Source organism: Scardinius erythrophthalmus, assembly GCF_964197995.2.
Source record: "Scardinius erythrophthalmus genome assembly, chromosome: 17".
NCBI classification, from domain to species: Eukaryota; Metazoa; Chordata; class Actinopteri; order Cypriniformes; family Leuciscidae; genus Scardinius; species Scardinius erythrophthalmus.
In genome coordinates, this window is record NC_138237.1 from 13621180 (window position 1) to 13648969 (window position 27790).

The following is a 27790-nucleotide window of genomic DNA, read 5'->3' on the forward strand; positions in this document are numbered from 1 at the left end:
AAACAACTGGTTTTCCCTATTTGTAAAATGTGTTCCAAATGACAGATATTAGGAAAAACCTGGCTTTCAGATATTCCAAGAAATGACAGGAAATTAAGTGTTCAGAATAATACTTAAATCCTAAGTAAAGACACTTTATTTTTTCCACTTCAAGCACTGAGCATATAATATTGAAAATTGGTTTAACTATGACAAAATCCATTTAACCATGTCAGTCCAATCCATCCACCATGGCTAGGTGGCAGAAATAAGGTAAAGGGACAAAGCTCCTGAACTGTTTACCAAGCTTACGTTTCAGTGACATCTAAACAGCTGAGATTTGAAAATATGGGATTTAAAATCTAATTTAAACCTGGAAATAAATTGAAAAAGTTTAAGGATTTTGAAGAAATGATGGTGCTTTCAGGTTTTACACAAACTTGCGGAGTTCATGCAGCTCAAATGCTTCTTCCATTAAAAGGAAATTGGGACAAACCAAATACTAAGACTTTGGCCCTGTCCCACTGGAACCCTTAGCTCTAGCGATCTTCCTCCGAGTCCACACTTTCGTGACGTAATGCCACTTTGACTGTCGGGTAGAAGTCTGCTGCGGAGCTTGGAGGTTTGTGGGCTCACCAAAAGTGCGCATTGAGGGCGTGAAGGGGGTGCTCGCGAACACCCTTCTGAAACCTGAAATGGGACACCCTGCGGTCTTGTGGACTTAATGTAAGTGTGTCATTTGGAACAGGGCCTTTCTGATATTCATGCAAATCTTTCAATTCAACCTTCCACTCAAATTGTAATGCTGAAAATATAACTGGTAAAAATAAATTAAATTAGAAAAAAAGCTCTCAGACTATTGGACCCCACTGAACTCAAAATGTAACTTCTTTAAAAGACAGTCTTTCTTTTCTACAGCTGCCATGTTGTGCATTGCACTTTGTTCCATTCATTTTTCATTGAGTGGCATGTGTCCTCCTTATTACTGTCTCTGACTATTACCGCATAAAAAGCACAAGCTAATGTGACAGTGACAAGGAGACACTTCCCAAAATGTTAGGAAGAATAGTTCACCCAAAAATAAAAGTTCTGCTATTATTTATTCATCCTCATGTCAAGTCTAAAATGTTAGTGCAGTGTTTCCCAACCACTGTGCCATGGTATATAGTGTGCAGTGACAGGTTGTCAGGTGTGTGGTATAAAATGATCAAATTCCAAAAAATAAGTAAAAAAATCAAATATATCATTGCGCTATCGGGACGAAACCTCGTATCTCTATATTTCGTCATTGTTTTATCAAATTAATGCTATATGTCTGTATGTGTTTTTTTTTATTTACAAATATTTAAATGTGAGCAGGCCTACTACTTTTAATATAATATCTAGTTTGTATATGTCATTTGAAGAAATGCAGGTTTGTACAATTTTGTGCATGTTTGTAATTTTTATATAGTGGTGTGCCGTGGGATTTTTTACTTATCAAAATTGTGCCGTGGCAAAAAAAGGTTGGGAAACACTGTGTTAGTGTATGTGTATATCAGTGATGGGAATAATGGCGTTATAAATAAACAGCGTTACTAACGGCGTTATCTTTTTCAGTAATGAGTAATTAAACTAATTAGCCTACTGTTTCCCCCGTTACAACGGCGTTACCGTTACTGACAATAAAATGTGGAGTTACTATAATTGAGCTATAAATAACCTCTGATGATGATGTTCTCTGTCAGCCTGGATAACGTCCACGTGGAACCACGTTCATTTTCTCGTTTTTTAGGCGTGGTTTACGAATGCCCAGAGCCGTTTATTGGGTGCTACGAATGTCTATCAAATGCGCCTGTACGTAGCTCATAGCAAATCGTTTCAATTATACCAGATGACGTATGTAGAGCGGCAGAAAGTCGACGAGGAAGAAGACGAAATAAACTTGCGTTCTAAACTACTTAGAACACTATCTAAGGCTGCATCGAAAGGTAACTTCGCGTCTGATGCCATGTTGGATCCATAGATATAAACAAACTGCTTCGGTGTGTCGCATAGACGTCGCCATCGCCTTGCTGCTCCCTCCCCGTTCTGTGATTGGTTCCCTTTTTTAGGGGAAAATCTGCAGCGTGAATAAAATCGTACTGTGCTTAAGGCAGCATGGGGAAACCCAGGCTAGTTCTCTGTAGGTTATAAAAATAAAACCCCAAAAAATTATATTGAATTATTATTATTTATTTTTGGTACATTGTTCGGTATTATATTGAGAGCACTTCTTGTTAAATTGTTTACTTTTGTGAGGAATAAAATACTTCAAGTAGGCTACAGTATGTCTACCAGTTGTGAAGTTGTGTGACAGTTTTATAATTTTAATTTGAACTACAAAGAGTATGTATATTTTGTATTATTATTTATTCATTTTTGCTACATTTCTTAAGAAGCATAATTTATTTTTAGACTTATTTGTTGGCCAGCTGTGGTCTGTGCAATAAATATTAAAAGTTCTAACCATCTATTTTGTTTTATTGTTCCACTATAGTAATGATATTTACAATGATATATTGAATTTAATAGGTGTCTCCCACATTTTCCCAAAGCAACATTAAAACAGTGTAGATTAGTGTACAATGTTTTATAATAATAATTTATTGTATTTAGTGTCCATTTCATTAATGTAACATTTAATATTGGGGGCATCCAAGTCATTTGACATTTTTTTACTTTTTTTTTTTTTGATGACGATGTAACTCAGTTACTATTTGTGAGAAGTAACTAGTAATGACTAATTACTTTGTTTAAGCAACATGCCCTACACTGGTGTATACACTTAAATAAACATTTATTTGTATGATCTCATTTCTACATTTTAGCACAATCTGCTTGCACACCACTAAGGGTTAGGGTTAGGTGATATTGGCCAATAAATTACATGATGCTTATTATAAAATGTATAAATTCAATAAATTAAAAAAATATTATAAATTCATATGCAGGTGAAACTTTAAGTTTTGTCTTTAAAACATTAATTTCAAGCAGTCAAGCACTAATTTCAAGCATTTCAGCATAACATTTTTATATCAAAAGGTTTTAACTCTTTCCACACCATTGACGGAATTTTCCGCAATCCATGTTTTCACTGTTATATGGTGGGGGGTGCTATTACACATCTTCTAAAAAAGTACAGAACAAAACAAAGGCGACTTCTTCCAGATGTTTAGAGCAAAATACATCTCTTTTTTAATGATCCTTGCAAATTTGTTTGTCAAATAATTTGGCTAATTAGATTATGTTTTCCATTACCGGTAATAGAGTAGTATTCTCAGCCTCATTTAACACATTCCATTCAGCTGAATTCCACAGATTTCTAACAAAACTACTACATAAAATGTTAAAAAACCTAGCAAATTCCATCTGCTCCCATGAGAGCTTTCTCCATGTGCAGACATTATATCTTATCTCATTATCCGATTTCTAACACATTATTTATCTATTTACATACAGTACATGTCAGACATGCCGTCAGCCAGTTTAGTGCCTTGGTCAGACACACCTAGAGAAAGCGACACACACACACACACACACACACACACACACACACACACACACACACACACACACACACACACACACACACACACACAATTAAATGGGCCATAATCTGACATTAGAAAGCTCAGATGTGCAGGCTTTCTGTGTGGCCTGAGGGCTTTAAGCTGATCAATACTGCACAGGTGTTGGATCAGAGGAGTATATGTGGTAATAATACATATCAAAAACTTCTGCTTTAACCTCCTGCGGTACCCACAGAGAGCAAAGGAGTGTGTGTCTTCACTGGTTTATATCACAGTTTTTGCTCAAAAGGGTGCAACTGTTGTTGATGTCTTTCCATATGAGCACTTTCTTATTTAGCTTCATATATATTTTACATGCAGCACAGAGAGGAGTGAGAGTACGAGAGATATATTTTAGAAAATAAGACAGGAACCTCTCCATCTCTGCCATTCTGACTACGACAATCTCTCCCACAAATACGTGCACAAGATCTGAAGGCACTCTAGTAGCTTCAATATTAAATTCCCTGTGTTTGACAATGCTGAAGATCTAGGGCGTATCTGTCCAGAGCCAAAAACTCACGCTTCACTCGTGGCTGTACTTTGAGAAGACAGAATGCTACTTCTCTATCCTTCCACTTCATTGCTGAAATGAAAAAGCAACTTCCAGAGAAAAAGTATTTCTCAGATGTGACTCTTTCAAAGCTCAGGAGGCTTAAAAGAGAACTCCGGTCAATTTTAACATTGAGCTAATTTTTTTGTACATTTGGAGTGCTGTCAATACAGAGAACAACGACAAAAATCGGTGTTGTCTACACCGAGTTATTCTATTTTTAAAATTTGGGGCAAGTACTAAACCTGCTTTTAGCCTCTTAACATCCTTGATGTGTCATTACAAGTGCACAGAAAATGTGAGTGATTCCTTCAGAGTGAACACGAGTTAATCTGACTGCAGTAGATGTGAAAGATATGTATAAAAATGATGTTATTTAAGCCAGCGCAAATACCTGTGTTTACATCCTGTTTTTCGGTTGAAGTCCAAAGTAGTCGATTGCCGAGTTCACGTGCATAGGTTTAGTTACCTATGATCACGCGCGTGAACTCGGCAATCGATTACTTTGGACTTCAACCGAAAAACAGGATGTAAACACAGGTATTTGCGCTGGCTTAAATAACATCATTTTTATACATATCTTTCACATCTACTGCAGTCAGATTCACCGTGTTCACTCTGAAGGAATCACTCACATTTTCTGTGCACTTGTAATGACACATCAAGGATGTTAAGAGGCTAAAAGCAGGTTTAAAACTTGCCCCATTGAAGTCAACAGGGTGCAAATTTTAAAAATAGAATAACTCGGTGTAGGCAACACCGATTTTTGTCGTTGTTCTCTGTATTGACAGCACTCCAGATGTACAAAAAAATGAGCTCAATGTTAAAATTGACCGGAGTTCTCCTTTAATAGAGATGTCAGTTATGTTTCACTAAATTGTTAACTTTTCCTTGGAAAAAATTTATACAAATGAGACAAATGTTGACACACAGAGCTAACCACAACTGATAGCATTTGTAACAAACAAACACATTTTTTTAAGTATATATTAATAATAAAATGGCTCTTAAAACAAATATAATATTTTATTATTTATGATAATAATAATAACAATAATAATAATAATAATAGACAGACTCATTTAACCCTTAAATGCATGAATGTTTCGCCAGTCATTATTACATATTCGGGTCTTTAGCGACCCGGATCTATAACGCGGATGGGTCTCTACCTGTCACGATAATATAAAACTCTCCTGATATTAGAGTAACGATTATAAAAGAATAAAATAAAGCATATTTTGTTACCTTTTGGAGCTTGGAAGGGTTCAGTTTGAGCAGATGTTTTATACCATAATCACTGTCATCGTCAGAGCTCATTTCCCAGTACATTCAAAATCTGGCTAATATTCACAAACTCTGAAATATTTTCTCAAAACTATCATTTTCAACAACTTGAAAATTTCAGCTTCTTCACCAAATCCTAACATTAGCTAACATATAGTTGAAAGGTTACTTAATAGAATGTCTAAAGTGGACTATTGAAATAAAGTTTAACAAAAATAATAATAATAATAAATAAATAAATAAATACATTACATACATAAATCATGATTACAGTAAATACACTTACAATTTATGTAAACCAGAGCAGCATTCTGGAAGGTTTAAAAGCCCAAATGTGAAGCTTGTATTCTTGTTAAAGCACTTTCATGAATTATTCAGGCAAAGCCCATTATTATTTGAGATGTAAAGTTGTCTAAATCATTAATTTTTATGTGAGACATCTTTTCTGGATAGATGAGCTAACAAGCTACCATTGCAATTCCTGCGGGTGGAGTTTTACTCTTTGTAAACAGTGCTTCTAATATACAGATGCGTCACACCTCTTTCTGGTGTCTTAGCACATATTGTGAGAAAGTTACCGGGTTTACCAAAGCTGCATTGTCATGACAAATTTAAAAGATTGGATATAACTTTAAACAGACTATGGGCCCTATTTTAACGATCTGAAACGCAAGTGTCAAGCGCAAAGCGCAAGTAACTTTGTGGGCGGGTCTTGGGCGCTGTTGCTATTTTCCTGACGGGATAAATGACTCTTGCGCCCGGTGCAAATCTAAAAGGGGTTGGTCTGAAGTAGCTTCATTATTCATATGTGTGGTTTGGGCGTAACGTGAAATCAACCAATCAGAGAGTCATCTCACATTCCCTTTAAGAGCAGACGCGCTTTTTCCATAGCGGACTGCTATTGTAGCGGTTCACAGCCAAGGAGAGCAACGCTCTCGTCACGGCCGTAAAAGAGAGAGAAGTTACATTGAAATGGAGAAACCCACCCAAATTAACTTCGGTTAAACAGGCGTATGATAATTTGGGTAAATGTGTAAGCTAGATGTATGCTTTTATAATAAATTGTCTATCTATCTATCTATCTATCTATCTATCTATCTATCTATCTATCTATCTATCTATCTATCTATCTATCTATCTATCTATCTATCTATCTATCTATCTATCTATCTATCTATCTATCTATCTATCTATCTATCTATCTATCTATCTATCTATCTATCTATCTATCGTAATAATGTATGATTTGCAAAAATGAAAACGGCTGCTTCTGTGTAGATGAGAGAATCAAAGTGCGTGTTGTGCACACGCTACATTGATTATGGCCAAGCCTGCGCTCTTAAAATAGCATATGAATAACATGCGCAACGCACCACTGACTTTAAACTATTTTTTCCTGGTTAGTGGCGCAATTGTTTTCTAAACCTGCAAAATAGCATGAAGGAACGTTTGCGCCGGAACACGCCTCCTCTTTGTGCTGAACCGCCCTGGGGAGCGCAAGTGTATTTCCTAACTTAGCGACGTGCGTCTCTGGAGGGAAAAGTCCGCTTTTTCGTGGGTGCAAAATAGGAATGATACATGCGTCGGTGTACAAAGTCAATTGCGCTGGGTGCAAGATAGGGCCCAAGGTGTCATGCTAACACCTTGAGGATATACTGTATATACATTTGAAAAGTGTCATTTATTTAAAATGTACCACTTGGTCATGTGTACTTCAATTTTAAGTGCCTTAACTGTAACCATGATTTATGCTTGGAAAAAAAGGAGTAGTGAATTCCATAGTCTAGGAGCATTAACACTAAATGACCTTCCACCTACAGTAGACAACTGGAAACGAGGGATGGACAATAAACCAAGTTCAGCTGATCTAAGGGACCGGGCAGGGCGGTAAGAGTAAAGTAGATCAGACAGATGGAGGTGCAAGACCATTTAATGCCTTAAACATTAGAAGTAATACCTTAAAGTGAATACGTGATGCCACGGGTAGCCAGTGAAGGTCATGAAGCAGAGGAGTAATGTGAGCAGAACGCGGATTGGATTGTGGATCCGATACGGTTCTGGCTAAAGTAGTTAAACCGATAAAATGTTGTGTGGGTCACATTGGTCATCACTGGTCATGTCGTTGCGTATCCACTTGCAGGTTTTGTTTTTTAGTCTTTTTGTGCTGTTTTTGGATGATGTTAATCAAATTACTTTTTCCGAGATGGCTTTACAATTTTCTGCTGCTCAACTCGGAACAATAAAAGGATCTTTCTGCTTGGCTCCGGACACTTATAAATGGTGTGAACAACTTGGAGTTTTACGTCGACCTCGCTACATACACCGTTCGCGGAAGAAACTTCGGATTTTTTTCGGATCATTGCTCTTCAGATAATATTCTTGTTGTCTGTACCAACACCCGTGCTTCGGGTAAAACACAGCAGGAAAATCGACTTATCAACTTTGGAAATCTAAGATAATTGCGTTTTGATCCCAACCTGCAGACGGCATCAGTGTTGAATGACATCATCATTGATACAAACCTGGACATGCTACTTTTGATGGAAACCTGGCAGGTGCCTAATGCCCTTTTCAACTTGAATCTTTTAAAACCACCTGGGTACATCTATTTCTCTCAACCTCTTCACTGCAGAGGTGGAGGGCTGGCTGTAGTTTGCCGTGAGACTATTAAAATATCCAAGATCGTGTTTCATGATGTTGCAGCATTTGAATACCTTGCCCTGAAAATGACTGGCCAAACGTCACTGGCTGTAATCTTAATTTACCGACCTCCAGAATCTGTTATCCATTCATCTGTTATTTTGCTTGGTGATTTTAATATACATGAAAACACTGCACAATGCAAAGAATTGATGTCTGTGCTGGACTGTTTCAACTTAACTTTTGCTACTCACTCCAGGGGTCATAGCCTATACTGGATCTCATACGTACATCTGGCTTATATAACATTCTTGTTTGTGGCTCTGACTTTGCTTTCTCAGATCACAAACTTATAAACTTCAATTTTCCAATATCTATATCACCACTGAAGAAAATGCTCTCCTATCGTAAAATCAATTCTGTGAATCCATCTTCTTTCTTTGTTTCAATAAGGGCTTCAACCTTGTCAGAATCTAACTGTCCGTCAGAAATCTGCTGTATTTAAAATAATGCTTTTTCTTAAATACTTGAGAGGCATGCTCCTGTTAAAACTAGACTGGTTCCATCTACTCGTGCCTCACCCTGGTTCACTCCTGAACTTCGAACGATGAAAACCGAGGGTCGCCGCCTAGTAAGACTATACAGGAAAATTGGACTCACTGGCTTTTAAAGAACATTTGCTCAACTACCGTACAGCACTCAACGATGCAAGATCCTCTTATTTCTCCTCTACCATTAGGAATTCCACATGCAGGCCCAAATCACTCTTTGCTATGGTTAACAAACTCACTAATCCACTACAACATGTTAGTTCGGGCTCTGGGGTGCTTGTGAATAGCTTGTCCCAATTCTTTTCAGACAAATTGAAGTCAATCGCTGAATCCATCACCAAGGACACCCCTCGTACAAGTGACTCAAATGTTCATTTGATGTTATCTGATTCAGCTCACTCAACAAACTCTCTTCTCTGCTTTTACTCTTGACTACTCCTGTTGCCATAAGTAATCTAATTGTGAAGTCTAATTCCATATCCTGCCAGCTTGATCCGGTGTGTCCTCGAGGTTGCACCCTTCATAACACATATGATAAACTGTAGTTTGGCTTTCGCCATTGTCCCAGCAGAATTAAAAATGAAATGCTGCGGTGACCCCCATTCTTAAAAAAACAGGCCTTGACCATCTAAACATGGACAATTACAGGCCATTATCTAATTTAACATTCTTAAGCAAAATCCTTGAAATAGTTGTGGCTTCGCAATTGTGATCATATTTAGATGTTAATGGTCTTTTCAGTCAGGATTTCGCCCATCTCATAGCACTGAAACTGCTCTTCTTCGGGTGGTTAACAACTTTCTTTTGACCTTGGATTTAGGGTTAATAAACATCTTGATGTTTCTCAATCTAAGCGCTTTTGACAAAGTTTGCCAAGAAATACTGATCTCTCGGCTTTCTGATATCTCATTTTCTGGAGCGAGATTACCATTATGAGTTGCACAGAGGCAAGAACAAAAAGACAATAAGAGAGAGAAAAAGAGAGAGTGAGAATTTGTCAAATCAGTCTTCATCTGAAACATAACAGACCAGAGGCTAATGGACGTCACACTCCATTAAATTTGAGCTGAAACCACTGGTGAACACATGCAGGCAGATTCGTTAAACCCTTGTAGGGGATCAATATGTCAGATCCTTCAAACAGCCACCGTCTGTGTCAGGCTAACGGTCTAGGTTCATTTCATCTCCTTACAACTAAATGGGGTATAAGAAAAAACATCACAAGCTTTTTACAGGACAGAGGGGCTACAACTGAGGAAGCAGAATCATCCAAAATTAACATTTGCCAATTACCAAATGCAAGTAAAAAAAAGGGTTTTATGTAACTGCAAAGTAATAAATTGTTTGAAACAAATTAAGAGAGTTACATAAAGATATAGAAGAACATCTCAGTAACACTTTATTTTACAGAGTGCTTGTTACATGTACTTACCATTGTAATAACAGTAAATTATGCATGAACATGCAGCTAACCCTCAACCAAATGCTAATCCTAACCCCATAGTAAGTACATGTAATTAATTAATATTACTCAGTACTTAAATATATAATTATACTGTAACAATGACACCTTAAAATAAAGTATAACCCTTTATTTCAAGGTGTTACAGTGTAATTTTGCATTTAAGTACTGAGTATAGAATAATAATTAATGCACAATTTCTAGTAATTACTATAGTACCTACATGTAACTTGTAACAAGGACACTGTAAATTTAAGTGTTATCCAGTGTATTCCTTTGACAAAAAGCTGAATTTTCAGCAGACATTTCTCCAGTCTTCAGTGCCACATAATCCATCAGAAATCCTTGATGTTGCTAAAAAAACATCTCTTATAATCAATGTTCAAAGTTGTGCAGATTCATATTTTTGTGGAAACCATGATTTTTAAAGATGTTTTGATTAATAGAGAAATCAAAAGGATGGCATTTATTTGAAATCTTTTTTGTAACAATATAAAAGTCTTACTGTTACTTTACTGTCAATTTAATGAATCATTACTAAATAAAAGTATCAATTACAGACCCCAAACTAATGTTAGTGTAAGCGATTCAAATCAAGACATGAAAGCTTCAACTAAAGTGCACATTTATCACTTGCACACTGCCAATGGAAAATTTGCAATCAAAAGTATCTAGGATGCATAAAAGTTTTATATATATTTAAAATAAATGAGAAACAAAATCATGATGTCTCTTTTTGTCTATGTTTTTGTGCCAGGTGCAGTTTCACTGTGAGACAGCAAGTGACTCATCTTGCTGTGAGTGACATGAAAAATAAGACAAATATAGATTTTAGAATAATGCAAAGACAGTTTCATGTCCAGAATAAGACTTATATATGGAAGGTATAGTTTCTCAACTCACTCAGGTGTGGCAAAAAGTTAATTTTAGGCTCTAATCTTCTGTCAACAGCTGTGAATGATGGGTCACTGGAGGCAATTGTATTTCGGATGAACGAGTTTCAAAGTCTTAGCCTTAAACTGCAAAAACAATTTTTTACATTTACCCCAAAGAGAACAGCAAGCACTATGGCATTACAAAAACCACGTTTGCCGAAAGACTTGAAAATCAATTCATATTCAATAGTGTGGCGGGTGCCATTCGGAACAAGCTAGGCGCATTTAAATAAGCTAGGCCTATTTTCCTTGGTATTCCTCGCCACGCTTTCCTGCTTCTGTCACTTGACATATTCTCTCTAATTCCTACTCCTCTTTAAAAGTAAGAGAGTGAGTGAGTTGTTCAACAAAGCTTGGGCACCTCACGTATTTCAAGATTTCTGTGTGAAAATCCCTGCTGAAGTTAGCAGCATTTGAGGTATTTCCATCGCTCGCATATAGAGTTTCAAACAACATATTTCCAATCAAATATTTAGTCAGAATGGAATGATGAAATCCCACATCAAAGCAGCTTGTCACTTTTCATGTGTGCTCACGTTCCAGCTTGTTTTCCCAATGGGAAGCGGAGAAAGGTAAACAAGAGCCGGTATTGGTTTTAAAATAAACAAACCCTGACTCCAGGAACAATTTTCGATTACAGTAGTTAAATTTAAGTGCCGTACTGAGCCCTGAAATAAGCGCTTGAAGTTGCATCCCTTTTGGTCACCAGTCAGAAATGGCAGTTAGCCAAAACCTGCAAACGGGGGAATGAATACATCTGAAACAGCACAGACTGCGTTATTTAATACATGTTCCACAGTGGGCATATAGGCCATACAGACACACAATGCCTTCTGACAGACTCTCCAATACACCCTTAATAAAGCTCCAGAGAATTGAAGCAGGAAAAATAGCTCTTCAAACACAAGAACAGAGAGTACTATTATCAGATAAAATTTCAATCAAAAGTTTGGACATAATTTCCTGCATTTTTTTGTGAGCTTGAATCTTTCTCTTTCTCTCTCTATATATACACACACAGGGCTTGACGTTAACTTTTTAGCTCAACAGCCAACTGTGACTAGTCGTTTTCCAAAGTAACTAGCCACTCAGCATCGATAGATACCATGGGGAAGAACTGCCATATATATATTTTTTAATATTATCTCATAATTTGACAGCCGGTATATTAGGCTCACTGTCGGAGAGATGAGAGAGAGAACGTGCAGCTGGTATTGTGTATCCTGCGGAAGAGTTTCAGATAGTTCAGTATCAATATGTATTGAAAAATCTAAATTTTTGACAACACTAGATTGCACTTAGTATATTATTTCAGATGCCTTTTTAAAAGACTACAATTGAAAATGTATATTATATCAAATTCAACCCCCCAAAGTGGCTAGTAAAAGTGACTGCGTCACACGCCACCGTTGAAATCCACCTGCATTTGGCGGTTGTTAATGTCAAATATATATATATGTGACCACTCCACTGTGCTGGATTTTGGACTTCCACTGTGCTGGATATTGGACTTCCTCACTGATAGACCCCATGGTTTCAGAGGTTTTGTTCTCAACTTGTACTTAAGTTGAGAACAAAACCTCTGAAACCATCATCCTGAACACCGGGGTCCCCCAAGGTTGTGTCTTGTGCCCACTGTTGTTCACCCTGATGACACACAACTGTTGCGCCAGATACAATTCGAACCACATTGTTCGCAGACGACAACAGTGGTGGGCCTCATCAGCAATGATGATGAATCGGCCAACAGAGAAGAACTTAACCAGCTCGTCATCTGGTGTGATAAACTACTGTACCATTCATTGAACTTCAACAAGACTAAATAGATCAGGAGGAAGCATACGGTTCATAACCCACTCATAATCAATGGCAGCACTGTGGAGTCAGAGAGAAGTACCAAGTTCTTGGGGGTGCATATAACTGAGGACTTGTCATGGTCATGGACTACTAATACCACATCACTGGTCAAGAGGGCTCAGCTTTTTATAGAGGCACAATAGAGAGCATTTTGACCAGCAACCTCCCAGTCTGGTATAACAGCTGCACGGCCACAGACCAGAAGTCCCTCCAGTGGTGAAAAAATCATCTGCTCGCTGCCTTAACAGAGCCACCAAAATAATCAGAGACTCCACCCACCCAGCCCATGGTCTGTTAACCATTCTGCTTTCTGGCGAAATGCTATCGTAGCATGCGATACAAGACTGCCAGACTTAGTAATAGCTTCTTCCCACAGGCCATTAGAATACTTAACTCACATTAACAATACACAGTATAGATGTGAGCCACTAGGGCCAAACTGTTATGGCAAGGTGACTGCGTCAGAGCATCTCTGAAACGTCAAGGCTTGAGGGTTGCTCCTGGTCAGCAGTGGTTGCTCCCGGTCAGCATATAATGTGAAAAAATATATATATGAAGAGATCATTTGCAAAAGTCACTTTCGAAAAGACGCGCTAGCTGAATATCCTATTCGTTAAAGCTGCCTAAAATCGTTCAAGGATGGATAATTTTGACAAACTTGATGAACCTGTAATATCTTCTTTGGGGCTTCAAAGGAAAACAAAAGCTGAAACTTTTTCATGGAAACTTGCTAAAGCAGCACGTTACAGTGGTGAGAGAAAAGTTCCATGTATTGCATGCATGTAATCATAACAACAAAGTTTGTCAGACATCTATGTCAGCTGAGGAGATTAACATTACAACGATTAACCGAGTGTTTTATTATATATCATAGAAATTACTTGGTTTTGTTTAACTCTGAAACTTGAAATGTGGAGTTATCTGCTTTTGCCAAAAAAATGACTGTTGGAGTTATCTGCTGTTGCTAAAAAATGTACTTTTATTATATATAAACATATTTTCAAAGAACTTTAATTTTGTAAGTTACCTGTATTTTTTTGAGTTATTTTTACTTAATCAAACCAACCCAATTGCATTTTGAGTGATGTTACTTTAAATGCACAATAAAAAAAAAATCTGGATCTCTGGGCTTATTAATATCCCTCCCTCTACTGAATTACTTTTATCCCCGATAGATAGATAGATAGATAGATAGATAGATAGATAGATAGATAGATAGATAGATAGATAGATAGATAGATAGATAGATAGATAGATAGATAGATAGATAGATAGATAGATAGATAGATAGATAGATAGATAGATAGATAGATAGATAGATAGATAGAAGAATGTGTCCAATATTTTGACTTATACTTTAAGAAAAAGCCTTTTGATGGGTTCTATCTAAGGTGGAACACCGATGCACTTCTAGAACAGCTGTCGCGGTCAGACACATCATTGTGATGGAGATTAACTCGCACACACAGAGCCTGGAAGCGTTCTGTCTGAGACAGACCTGAGGAATGGTGGCAACTGGGGCTGAGTGTTGACAGGAGAATATGTGTATTCATAGACATGAACAAATGCCTAGGAAGATATGATAGGTTACAGTCAACTTTAACTTTCTTTGTACACGCTGTCTTCTGCAGTAGACTGACAAATGTCACAGTTTGATGAATACTGAATGCACAATGTAATAAGATACGTTTTGTTACTTGTTTACACTATCAACCAAGGAAGCTTTTACTTTTACTTGAATAACTTGAAATATATTTTGGGAGAATTGTATGAAACATTCGCACTGCTAAATCAGTCTTGGAGAAATTGAGAGACAATCTGAAAGTAGACAATTGACTGCATTTCCGTTCTTGTGATAATATTTCACCCTATCCCAAAACAAACAAACATACACCGTTGAATACAGTGACTTCGTTAGGAAGGTGTAAAAATAGATTTTGTGTCCTTGTCAGAATCGGTGAATCAATTTTTGCAGGACGCTCTGAACCAGATGAAATTAGATGTCTTCTACTTCTGTATATCGTGCAGGAGAAGGGGGTGAGGTTTTTTTTGTGGATGAGCCTGTGCGATCAGGGAAGGTCTGTTCTATCATTAGAGAGGCCACAACAAAAGACAGAATCCTATCCATTCTCATGTTCCAAATCATCCCAGGGCCCTGAGCTACAAACGACTAATTAGCTCATAATTCCTATCTTTTCTGGGGCCAGACTCATGAGTCCTGTGACGTAAGCATTGGGCCTCGCTTCAGGGCACTTCAACAAAGCAGAACCACGGATGCTCACTTTGAAGCAGATAAATGTACAGAACAGAAGCACACAGGTGATTGATGAGAAGGCCACCCTGGAAAATAACATGTTCTCTAATGTCGCTTTTGTCAACCAAATGAGTCCCGACCAGAGAAGGTCAACTCTACAGTAAAATTAGTTTATGAAATTACCCAAAGGTTCTGTGGGGTAATGAAAAATTGAAAACTGAAACTAGAGTCTGTGACTTTACAATTCAAGATGTTACAATGTTTAAATGTCAACAAATACATCAACATCTACAAAACATGAGAAAGGGCTAAATTATATTTGATTGTTTTCAGGGCCTATGGTATCTAGCAGGCTAGCATTTTTGAAAGTCAATTTCTGCACATACCTATGGAAACCTATACCTATATATAAAAAAAGTCTCATTCTATCAAGTTACATATAAGCAATAAAGTTGCAATTTGGGGAAATAAAGTCACAATTGTGAGAGATAGTCACAGTTTAGAGAAATCATGCTACGATTGTGAGAAATAGTAACAAAAGTGAGATCTAAAATCACAATTGTGAGATAATAAAGTGCCATTGTGAGATATAAAGCTACAATTACGAGACAAAAGGTCACAATTATAAGAAATAAAGTCATAATTACCATATTACTGTTTTACAGCAGAAACAGTGTTTCATACATATCATAAGGCTTTAGCTACAAAGGAAAAACTATTGAACATTGCATTATTGGCCAAGAAACCTTTGGGACATGTTGTCATGCTATATGTGGTAAGTTGAACAACCTCTTATTGGCATTTCAACAAAATGTAAACATTTATAACATTTAAAAACATTTGAGCTGACATTTGTGAAAATGATTTAATAACTTCTGTTTGTTGAATGCTCTAAAAATAAACTTCCATTCCAATTTAAGAGGATTTTGAACTTACAAAACCACTTATGGAGAAAAAACACATTTGTCTAATTAAAAACCCTCTGGTTACAGCCCTTGTGACAACTGACCCATGTGTTGCGGTCTTCTCTGTCTTTAGATTCAGTTTATATTTAATGTACTGTAGTGAGAGTTACCTTCCAATATTTAAAAAGATAACTATCAACAAACTTAAGGCTTTGTTTTATACTTATCTGTAAACCGAATGGGCTAAAAGAGCAATGAGCAACTGAGCACTACACACCCATCGCTTGCAGAAGATTTTTGACCCTTCTAAATGAAAAGAGGCGGAGAAAATAGATACTGTTTGCAGAAGCATCGACTATACATACAGCTTCTGCCATGCTTTGATATTGCCTTTGCAAAGCATCAATACAACAGACTCTCTCTTATATCTTACAGTTTACTCAATAGATTTCTGTAACTTGAGTAATACGTTAGCACTAAGTCCTCTAAAGTCTTCAGTTCTTACCAAAGACTTTAGATATACAAAGACAGTGCACTCAAACACTCATACACACTCATACATCTCGTACATTTCATTTGTCTGGCCACTCTCCATTGACAAGCGTTAAGTTCCTTGAAGGCAGATACTCTGTTGAAGTTTAAAACTATTGGATCCATAACCAATCGCTAACGTTTGGTCGTGACGTAACCCTACAACTCGAACTGGCGCACGACCTCAACTTCATCGTTCTCTGCCACTCCCTCTGTTCGCTGATTGGACCGGTAAAAATTTGGCCGGAGAAAACCCACGAATATACCGCAAACCCAGACGGAGTACTGAAGGAAAATGAAAATTGAGCAGAAGTACGTAGGAGGGCGGAGCCAGGCTACACTCATATTACCATGAATGGGAGAAAGTGCAACGCGCAATATGGCGAAATAAGTCCCGTCTTCTAACTTCTAAATAAAAGAGCCAATCGCCAATTGGTAAAGTTATTGTAATAAAAACAGCCAGTACATGCTGGCTGGCCCAGCCTGAAAATTTAAGTTTTGTATCCTTGTTTGAGCATTTAGAAACAAAGTTTATGAGACTGTTGTTGTCAGATTTCATTGAAGATTTCAGATTTCAACCTTGTTTGCAAGGCTCAGACTAGGTGCGTCAATTACAAGATCATTCTCTTCCTAACTACCAACAATACCACAACATCTCACACAAACTGATGCACAAAGCAACAGGAGACTATAGGCTATTCTTGATAATGCCATAAAACAACATTGAGAGAAATGGAGGGAGAACATAAAAAAAAAGTACATCAACCAACACAGAAGTCTTTTAATGTGCTCTGTTGAGAGATAAGATATTCACCTTAATTTTGGCAGCTGTGAACTGTAATTTTTATTTAGTGCTTTATGTGTTCTATATTTCATCTCCCTGAGATGCTAAGAACAGAAATTATCATAAAAGCACACTTAAAACTGCTATTTTTCCCTTGCGACAGACCAATTGACCCAAGTACTCTTTGTAGCAATCCAAGTGAGAAAAGAAATTCTGTAAAAATTGCCCAAAAGCCCTCGTTTAGCGACTGAGAGACATTAACATGACAAACAAGTAGTCCAAAAAGTTCATAACAGCCACAAGAGGCTCCTGATAAACAAACAAATAGAAGAATGTGATAATTTGCTTCCTTGGCTACTAATGGTACTGAATCATATCAAATAATGATTCTACCCCATTGGTGGGCTCTGTAGGGATTACAGAATTCCTTTTGAGACATGCAAATTTCATGACAAATAATACAAGTGACTTAGCTAGTGGGGACAGGCATGGATGTGTGCCTCCTGAATCATTTCTGTTTTGTCCACCATATGTGTGCCATCATAACCAAGCTGTTGCTAGATGATGTGGGCGCCTTCCATTTTTTGAACATATGCTGGATTCATTTTATACATCTTTTCAGCTCATCTTTGTAGTGATCGTTAGCCTGAAAATTGCATGATGGTAAAGATGTTCTCATCCAGTCTAAAGTTCACATCTACACTACTGTCTTCAGGTTCCTTGGGGCAAGTTATGCAATACACATTCTTAATAGCAAAGATGCCAGCATGCAGTCCTGACTCATCTGGAAGTGACTCATAATTGAACTAAGATACAACAGAGTTTCAGCAGAAAACCCTACAGCAGTTCCCTGTTCCCCATGTCAAATGCTGTGGAAAGGTCAGCCAAGGGACAAAAACACTTCTGGAGTTATTGTGCCACGAAAATAACGAATGCACTGTTCAACAAAACTTTCACTTCTGCCATGATACTGCCAATGCCTTTTATTGTACATAAAGCGTTATTTGCATTTTTAAAAAATGTTGTTTTGGCTCCCAATGACTTGTCTGGACAAAAACAGTTGGAACATTCTTCAACAGAATAAAGTGTGTCATGCGGGTTTGGAACACCCGAGGGTGAGTAAATTATGTCAAGTTTATAATTTTTGGGTGACCTAGACGTGCCAGATCGTGCCTCATAATAGCTAGACTTGAGCATTTCAGCAACATTAAGACTAATATCTCACTAGAACACAAATATTAGGCGACTCATTTAATTTTTTATAGAAAATTTCATTTTGAACAATAATATATAAACCTTTCAAGACAAACCTACCATGACCTCTGGGATTAAGCAATGATATATTGTGTGCTGCAGTATGAGGAAATTCATTTTTCATGTCAGTCTACATATACTCTCTAACTACTTGTCTATTGTATATCTAAATGTTTTCCAATACACTTCAAATACTTTTCTGTAAAACAAAATCTGTACTGCTGTGATTCATCTGGGAGTGGGTTTGTTCAGTTCATGGCTTAAAACTCTTTGTTGAAAGTCTCTTTCTTTTTTTTCTTTTTTTCATGGAAATAAATGTGACAAAAACATTCCGGAACCAAGGCCGATTAAAAAGTGGACAGTCACTGTTGTGCTCTATAGCAATTTAATCCTTCACTCTGCACTAAAAAATATTAGATGTTAGATTTACATCAAAATGCCATGTCAAATGGTTCTCCGCAACTATGACGGCCATGCTTTTATTAAATTGTACTCACTTAATCCAAGTAAATTCACCTAAAGGGTTGTAATAAATGACATTTGAAGGTGATCATTTGATCACAACACAGATGCATTCAACTTACGGCTGTGTACAAAATAAAGCTTAAGTAGTAAAGTGGTTACTTAGACTTTGTCCTAAAAAGACAAGTACATTTATTAATTCCTCCTTGAGCCTTGCTCAAAGGCACACGCCACTCCTACACCACTGGCACTGACACAAAAAGGGCAGTACTGATATAAAATAAGTGCTGTGTAATGTAGTTATTTAACCACATCTAGGTAACTAATTAACTAAGCCTAATCTCTCCAATGGAAAGGCCTGCTGAAAAACTAGTTTGAGTACTGACTGTGCTCCTTTCCTGATCCCATCCCCTATCGCTTCCTGTCTCTCCTTCAATTGTCCTGTCAAACAGACTAAAGCCCCAAAAATATAATTGATATACAAAAACCAACTCCACTTAATAAAATACATTACTTTGAGGGATGGCAATAGACTAGATTGTGTTGCAGCAAAACTTCTCAACTTTTGGTTGCATGAGCGAGCGTCACTTTTCACAAACCCTTGTCACACAATCCCCATTGAAATCAATAAATCATGGTGTGCCGGCACCCTAACCCTGTTTCTCCATGAAAACCTTTGTATTAATGAGGTCATTTCAATAAAGCTTAATTTATTAAATCTAACAGTGCTGATATTTCTTTCTTTTTTTTTACTGTGGAAAAATTAAAATGCTGTGGCAAGTCCTCAATTTTTGGTGAAAGAATACCTTATTATACTGCCTCTCTTATCTCATGCATCTTGAATCTCTCTAAAGCTCTCTAAACCTTCAAGTTTTAGGCTAGGTCCTAAACCTATCCAAAAAAAGCCTTGCTACTGGCTCAAACATACATTTCTTTCTCACTGCCATTTTTACAGGCACAAGACAGGGAAGGAGCCGTGTCATTTAAACTTTACAGTGTCTTGAATCTTTTTTTTCCTGCACATCAAAAGCCTTTATTCTCGCAAAATGATTTCTCCTGCACTCCTTGCATCCGAGAAGGCCTTTCTTCCACCCTACTCTAAGCTTGTTCTGTCATCTTGTTAGGAACTGAAAAAATGCAAATGAGAGACAATCCACAGGAGCACCTGCTGCGTGCCTCTGAAGACCTGGAAAATGAACTGACTTAGTAGAGGCTCGGGGTTGTCACCAAAACCTACATAGTGCTTTTTAAAATCATTTGGCCTTTTGCCGACGTCTTTATAGTGGGGATGGCTGTTGAGCTAAATAAAGAAAAAAAAACAACTCTCTTACAAACTTCACAGCAACTGTTTAAACAATTCTACAAGCAATTTAAGACAAGTTTTGTTGTTGCTGTTTTTTTATGGTGCTTTATGGTTGCCTGTTTCTCAATATATCCGTGGGTTACTTTGAGTTGCCAAAAGCACACCAACCCAACACAAAACCATCAAAATTATAAGAGCCAGTTGGTTGTTTATACAACCAGAGCATAGATGCCCTTGATCTCAGCCTGCCTGGGTAGGATAGGGGTACCCCTTGCCTAAAGTAAGACCAAGGGTACACATGGAGATGATTTGGGGTTTTCTTTAGAGAGACTTGGACTGGAGAATTAAACCTGAAGTGCTGCAATCAGTGTGATCCAATGGAAAGCACATAATATTGCGTGCAACTACAGTCTGTCCTTCTCACTTCCTTTACCACACAGTTTGATCTGTTACTACTGAGAGCACGCTGCTGGCGTAAGGTCCCGCTCTTTTCATTCCCTCATGCATTTAACTTATTACAGGGCACTGTTTCCTCCTGAGGTTTATCCATTGAGGCTTTCAGTATAATCACTACCCTGGCCTGTAATGTTCAGAGGGCCCATGCCAAAAATACATCATTACCGTGCATAGAGGACTAGCTATTTTTTGCCAGTGTACATGTTGAACATGTTGAACATGTTGCTTGCTTGCACACTTCAGTATACGTATTTCAATATACATACGTTATATCAGGCAGAAATGCATAAAAGATTCTATTTATCTATTATATATTACATCTACAAGGTTCTCACCTTTTTGTTTCCTTCCCAAAATATGAGTTAATATAAATGGTTGCTATTCCCTAGTTCAGATGCCAGAGTCAGAAAGGACAATGTATACAAGCTTTTACCAAAGCCTTTAGAATTACACATGTTTGCCACCAGTAATGGATCTCATTACAGAGCACTAACCATGTGCCTGACCCTGTATCCAGATTGCTGCTCGTGTCATTTAGATAGGCTACAGGGTCAGGATGAAGCACAAGCCCTGCAAGGTATTTGTCTCAGGGAGATGAGTCGCGCTGGGTGCCAATGAGAAACAGCACCTTAAAGGTCTGCCTATCTGACACTCTATATATCTAGAGACAGCATCCAGGGCTTCTTTCGAATGGGTTACAATATAGGAGTGTAAAGAGAGTGATGAGCCTCCATCGTTTTCTATTCCTCCCTGGTGCTTTTCTCTACTCTGGGCTGGACACAATCAAAAACAGTGTGATAGCTTGGTACAAAGATACATCAGTGTTGTTGTTGTAGGGCAGCTACTCCTGACTCCCAAACTTTTAAGTAGATTTCCTGCTGTATTGTGCACCGTGACTTCCAGGTTGTGAGAAAATCTAATTAGGCAGCCTAATATACGTAAAAAACAAAAAAACAAAAAACAAAAAAACAAAAAACAGTTTTAGCTGGTGCTTAATTCTACACACCTTATTCTCCTGCCTCACTGTGCCAAATCTATTCTCATCAACACCTCTGCCACCTCTCCAAAGACTCGTTCCTGAAATAAACTCCTCGTCCCAAATCCCAAACTCCAGATGCCTGGGAATGGACTTGAGGTCATGAGAATCCAGAACGACAGCTAAAAGTAGGACATGAACCAAACTAAAGGCCCCGAACAGCTTCGTTTTCCTTGTGGAAATGCACAAGGGAGCTGATTCCAACTGACAGGTACAATTATTGGGAGTTTTTATCCAGAAAAATCACCTGATCTACTGAAGCTGCAAATCAATCCACAGTACATTATTCCAGAGAGACATGAGCAAGAGAAATGCTATTGATTAAATGTTTACCAGTTCTCTAAATGCTGTTGCCCTTTTTAGTCTCCAAGGCTGTGCTTTCATACTCATCCCTTTCTCTTGATTACTCTGCAATGGGCCTGTGTTGGCTCTCAGCCACCTTGCATTGGATGTCAATCGCTTGCCCACTCCACTCATTCTTAAGTCTTTCTGGGTAATTAGAAGTGAGAGCCAGTAAGTGAGCACATTGGTCACATTGACACTGTGAATGATGGACAGGCTCATGACAGCAGATGTGGCTGGCTCTCTTTGGCTCAGTTGAGGATGTGCCACTCAGGGTTTGTGAGCAAATATGTGGTGTGTACTATAATGAGTATGGCACGGGTGAGGGTGGAAGGCAGTGGAGCTCATGCGCTGCTACAGTACGTGCATCTGTTAACGAGTCCAGTTGGTGCTCTCGCTAAAGACCAGTGGTTTGACCAGAGTCATTGTTTGACCAGAGATGATATTATTATTGGGAGATTTGAGGGTCCACGGCTCTACCAATGGAAAAAGTGTAACGACTAACTTAAATCACGTTTTCTTAGACAACCAATCACATTACAGCCTTGACGTCATAGAATTTCGTTTAAAGTTGTGCGACAGTCAATCACTGTTGGTGGATACAATAGAAATGACTGAGAAGTGCCGTGAACTGAATCATACCCGTCACACAACCGTGATTTCTCTTATAAAATCTTTTTCTACTTGGAGTAAACTCTAAAAATAGAAAAATCCAAAACTAATGTTTAAGATTAGCCAATGGGCTGTCGATTCATTAAATGAGAATCTGTTTACACTGTCCTCCATTGACATCCATTAAAAAAAGGCCTCTGGTCTCTTTTCCTTGCGTACCACAGTGATACTCGTTTTTAAGCTTGCAGGCTTGCCTTCAAGTGGCTTTGGTTCGACTCAGAGGATTTCAAAACAGAAATGAACCTGTAATGTGGAATAGAAAGGCAAGAAAAACATATTTGCAGCATGTTACACAACTTATAAAAAAGAAGGGACATTTTTCATGCACACCACATATAATCTAACTGATTTGACCTATTTTGGTGATTCTCACAAAGAGGTGAACATTTCATCATTGATTAATCAATCTATTAATCAAAGGGCTTTTTTAATTTTTTTTTTTACAATGTGACACTATTTTAAGCATGCGAGAATTAAACATGTTACACTCCAATTTCCATTGCTGTAAAGAAGAAAAAAAATATAAGATTAATAAGATATGAATGTTGAAGTATTTATGCATGGTATAATTTGTTGTAGTGTCTTTAATTATTAAAAAAAAAAAAACACGATTACTTTTCTGATACTGTTTTAACCTGTATAAGTAAAAAGAAAATGTGTAACCTATAATACAGATAATACCAGACACTAATGAGAACTAACAGATAAAGTGTGATTAAATATAGTGTTACCATGCAAAAATATGCTAAAAGATCCTAGTAGATTACAATTTCTTCATGCAAAATGATGAAATGTGACATGGACATTTACATATACATTATACAGTTTTTTTATAATTATGTTATTGTTCCAAGTACAGTGACTATGTCGTGACCACGTGATGTAAAGTCGTGACCTTATGTTGAGGGAAAGGCATATTTTTCTCAGAGCCACGACTTCATATGTTGAGGGAACGACATCTATTTCTCATGGCCATAGCAACCTGGAATTATCAGAAATGGATAGGCCTATGACCACGAGGTCACGGCATAAAGATATCGTTACCTCGACAAAATGATCTTGTGGCCACGACTTATCACATTCCCAAGTTAATATGATGTTCCCAAGAATTATTATCTTGTGGTCACGACATATCACGTTCCCACGACTCAATATCTTGTGGCTCTGACAAAACTAAGTGAACTGAACATGTCCCCTCCCGGTCACCTTATCCAAGAGATGCATTGTTCACGGGGAGGGATGCTGACAGAGGTCCACTGTGTCACATGGGGTTTGCAGTCACTATTGACCCATTCTGCACAGTCTGAGCAACAGTCTTAAAAACCAATCATCATGCCACACGCCCATCTGCTCCATCACAACGCTCTCCCTTAACACCCGTCCAGCACAACAATACTCCGCCATCTGTGCCATCACCCATGGCTTTTAGATCTCTAAAAGCATTGTCTGCGCCTGTCAGGTGTTGCTGTCCCAATAACACACAGGGCAAAAGCAGCCTCCCTGGAGGTGGACATGACTCCTTAAGTCTTCATTCAAGCATGAATGGTCTGGGGTGCCAAGTTAATAACAACAGTGCTACTGTATGGTTGTGGTTTCGTCATATGGACACTGCAAGAAAGGGCGGGGTGGGAGATGTCATTTGGAAGATGCGTTTCTGTAAGTGTCATGTTATTATCAGCTGCTGTCACAGAGAGCTGTAATTCATCAGAGATCCTTTGCAGAGTGTCTATGCCACATTTAATGATCAGAGGTTTGATGACATGCAGTCTCACACGCTGGCAGACATCAACCGCTTCATTAAATGCACGGACCAACTGCTCAGTAGCGTCACATTAGATATGTGAGGGTCATTTAAAAAGGTGGCTCTTACAGAGCCTTTAAACTCGCTGCCATTCATTTGCAAGTTTAAATGAAAAACTTATTGGACAAGGCTGAAAGTTTCTATTACAATAGGGTATTGATCACTTGTGGTCAAATTTGCCTTATTTAAATAACCTCTTGTAGTAGAAACTTTTAGCAGCATCTTTATGAGCACTATGTTCATGCCAAAATAAAGTTACTGGATATGAAAGATAAAAGGATATTGATTGGTAAAATCAATTACTTTGAAAAGAAAATCAATACAACAGAACAACTTAACAAGCAAGTATTGGAGTACTCTTTGTAAATGAAATTACAAGCATCTGTTGCAACAGTAATGTATATTTAAGCAACTGCGCACACAAATATGATTGTCAGATCACAACCTCATGCAGGGAGGGAAGAGATACAGACCACCTGGGGCTTTTGAGCCAACAGAATTTTAGAAACTTAAAAAAAAAAAAAAAAAATTGTTCATTAAGCATGTCTATTAATGTTCCTGTCTATGCACATGTCTAAATTAGGTCAGTCAATTTGATTTGCACATTCTCCAAACTACTCTTTATCAAATTGATCGAAACTTGCACAAAACTTTTCTCCACAGGAAACCCACAGTTTTGTTTTTCTAGTAGGCTACACAGTGGGTGTTATATATATATGTATGTATGTATATATAGGTGATCACCACTGTTTCATAGATGTATATGTGGATACAAAAGGATAAAAAAAAAAAGTTCTGGGGAAGATTGAATGCTAAACTATTAAACTGAGTGAGCAACATGTTTCTCCCTCTTCTTCCAGTGTCCTTACCACATTGTTGCATTTCTGAAGGAATTGCAGGTTGGAAAAGTACAAATAAATCGTTCAACATATTGAGAAGTGGCCAAATTAGTATCCAATAAGCTAACATTTCTATATTTCTTAGTCAACTTCTCTTTCAAAAGAACAGATGTGCAATGTTCACGCGCTCTCCAAAGCTCAGTGCGCGTGAAAATGGCACATCAACATTATTTCTGAGACCGCCCGCAGCATGAAAGTGTGTTTGAGGGAAAAAAAGTACATAAGAGGTTGATTATGGCTCGGAAGACAAACACAAAAGAAAATTGTCTAACATGAACTACAATACGCATAATTCACATAATAGAGTAACTCATGTAAAAAATTACCCACAAGTGAGCGGCTCGATATTTAAAGAGATAGTTCACCCATTCTGTCATCATTTACTCACCCTCGTATTAGGCTATTCCAAACCAGGGTGACATTTTCTTCAGCGGCACATAAAAGGAAATTACAGTATCATAATCACCATGCAATCTCATTGTGTGAATGAGTGGCGAATGGTGACCGAGGCCGTCATTCTTCTGTGTGTGACAGAAAGTCATACAGGTCTAGAACAAAATTATGGTGAGTAAACGATGACAGGATTTTAATTTGTTCCTGAATATTTCTTTAAGACTCTCGCGCACGATTTGGTTCTGCTGAATGAAACTTGACTTCTGTGAAGACATAATTAAGTAAAATCCTTTATGTGTGTCCATTCAGACGTGTGGGAGTGTAAGTGCGACTATATTTTCGATTTCATAGACGTGTCTAATACGTGTAATTATCAATACCTACAGGTTTTTCTTTCACGCCTTTCCCCTAAACGATAATTATTAGTCGGAAGACGGGCTTGAAAGAGCACCTACCACCCCCATATCCATCTGCTCGGCTGTTATAGACGGGGCCGCCCGAGTTTGAGATGAAAACCAAAGAACTGGAAAAAGAATCATCTCTGGGTAAATAATCCAAATGGTCCGGGCGGAATTCCACTTTCTGAGACACTTCATATTGTCCCCGCTCCCGCTGATCACAGAACGGTCTTTCTTTCCGCCGCATCCACCGTATAGATCTCCCAAATCCGGATCCCGTGCATTTAACGGTCCGTGGGAACGCGTGTCAGTCAAACTACCTCAGTGTGGTGCGCAAACACGTGAAACACATATCACATACAACAACGGAGTAGGCTACAGGACAGTTCATTTCCTCAGGGATCTCTGTCTCCAAGCGAAATGTCATTCACAGTGGTCATCACGATTTACCAAAGCTGCCTGAAAGATAAGCCGTGTAAGCATTCCCTCCCAAAAGACCAGAAGTCAAATGCCTTCGTTCAGTCCTAATCCGAAGCCCTTTGAGATCAGTGCGTGTTCTGTCAGAAAAGAGGTGCCGCGCTCTCGGCGCTGAACGAAACGGACTGATGCGCGTAAGTGCGAGGAGAACTTGTATAGCCTATACCCGGATTGGGGGTGGGGGATGCGGGGGAACCTTTGCGTTTTTATTTTTGTTACTTCACTAGTTTACTGTTAAATAAAATTTAAATTATAATTAAAAAAAAGTAAACGACAAAAACTCACTTTGGTTTAAAAAAAAAAAAGATATAGACAGGTATGGTTCACAGACGTTCTTTGACGTCACCCATGCGAAATCTTACTTCATTAAGTTGAATGCGTGAAAATAGCATGTAATTTTAATGTTTTAGGATGCAATTAACTTGGGATCGATTTAATTTGATAATTTAATTTGTACCCGTGAGTCGTGACCCACAGCAGTTTTAAGAATGTATGTATTGAACATACATTCTACATCTACATTCACTCTACATCTGCAGTCAGTTTGGAAGTCAGATGTCCTACAATAACCATTTATCTTAAGAAACCAAAATTGCACTTGTATCTGGCTAGTGAGTGAACAACAGACTATCCAGATACATTAAGTATTAAACAGGGATATTTCGAGAGATTTTGTGTGAGTGTGCGTGTGAGAGAGTGAGTGAGTGAGAGAGAGAGAGAGAGAGAGAGAGAGAGAGAGAGAGAGAGAGGGAGAGAGAGAGAGTTAAAATTCAACAAGAGCCTTTTAGCCTGCTGTCATGAGAAAAGAAAGTAATCAACTTTCATGATACATGTGAGTTGAGGATAGATACAAGTTGAATCCAAAGATTAGAATTCATACTTTAAAGTATTTAAAATTCTGTCATTAAAGGTATAGCGGAGGATTTTTTTACTTCCGGGTGGATCACCTATACTATTGGTCCTCCTAAT

At 38.0% G+C, this 27790-nt stretch overlaps 1 protein-coding gene across 1 annotated transcript in view; it reads right to left on the reverse strand.

Annotated features, from left to right (window-relative positions):
* Positions 1–26637, reverse strand: part of mmp17a (matrix metallopeptidase 17a) — an 83161-nt gene extending 56524 nt beyond the window's left edge. The window contains exon 1 of the mRNA XM_081391244.1: positions 26402–26637. Within this exon, the coding sequence (XP_081247370.1) occupies positions 26402–26542 (141 nt within the window). The 5' untranslated portion in view covers positions 26543–26637. The remainder of the gene's footprint in view (positions 1–26401) is intronic.
* Positions 26638–27790: the final 1153 nt, after the last annotated feature.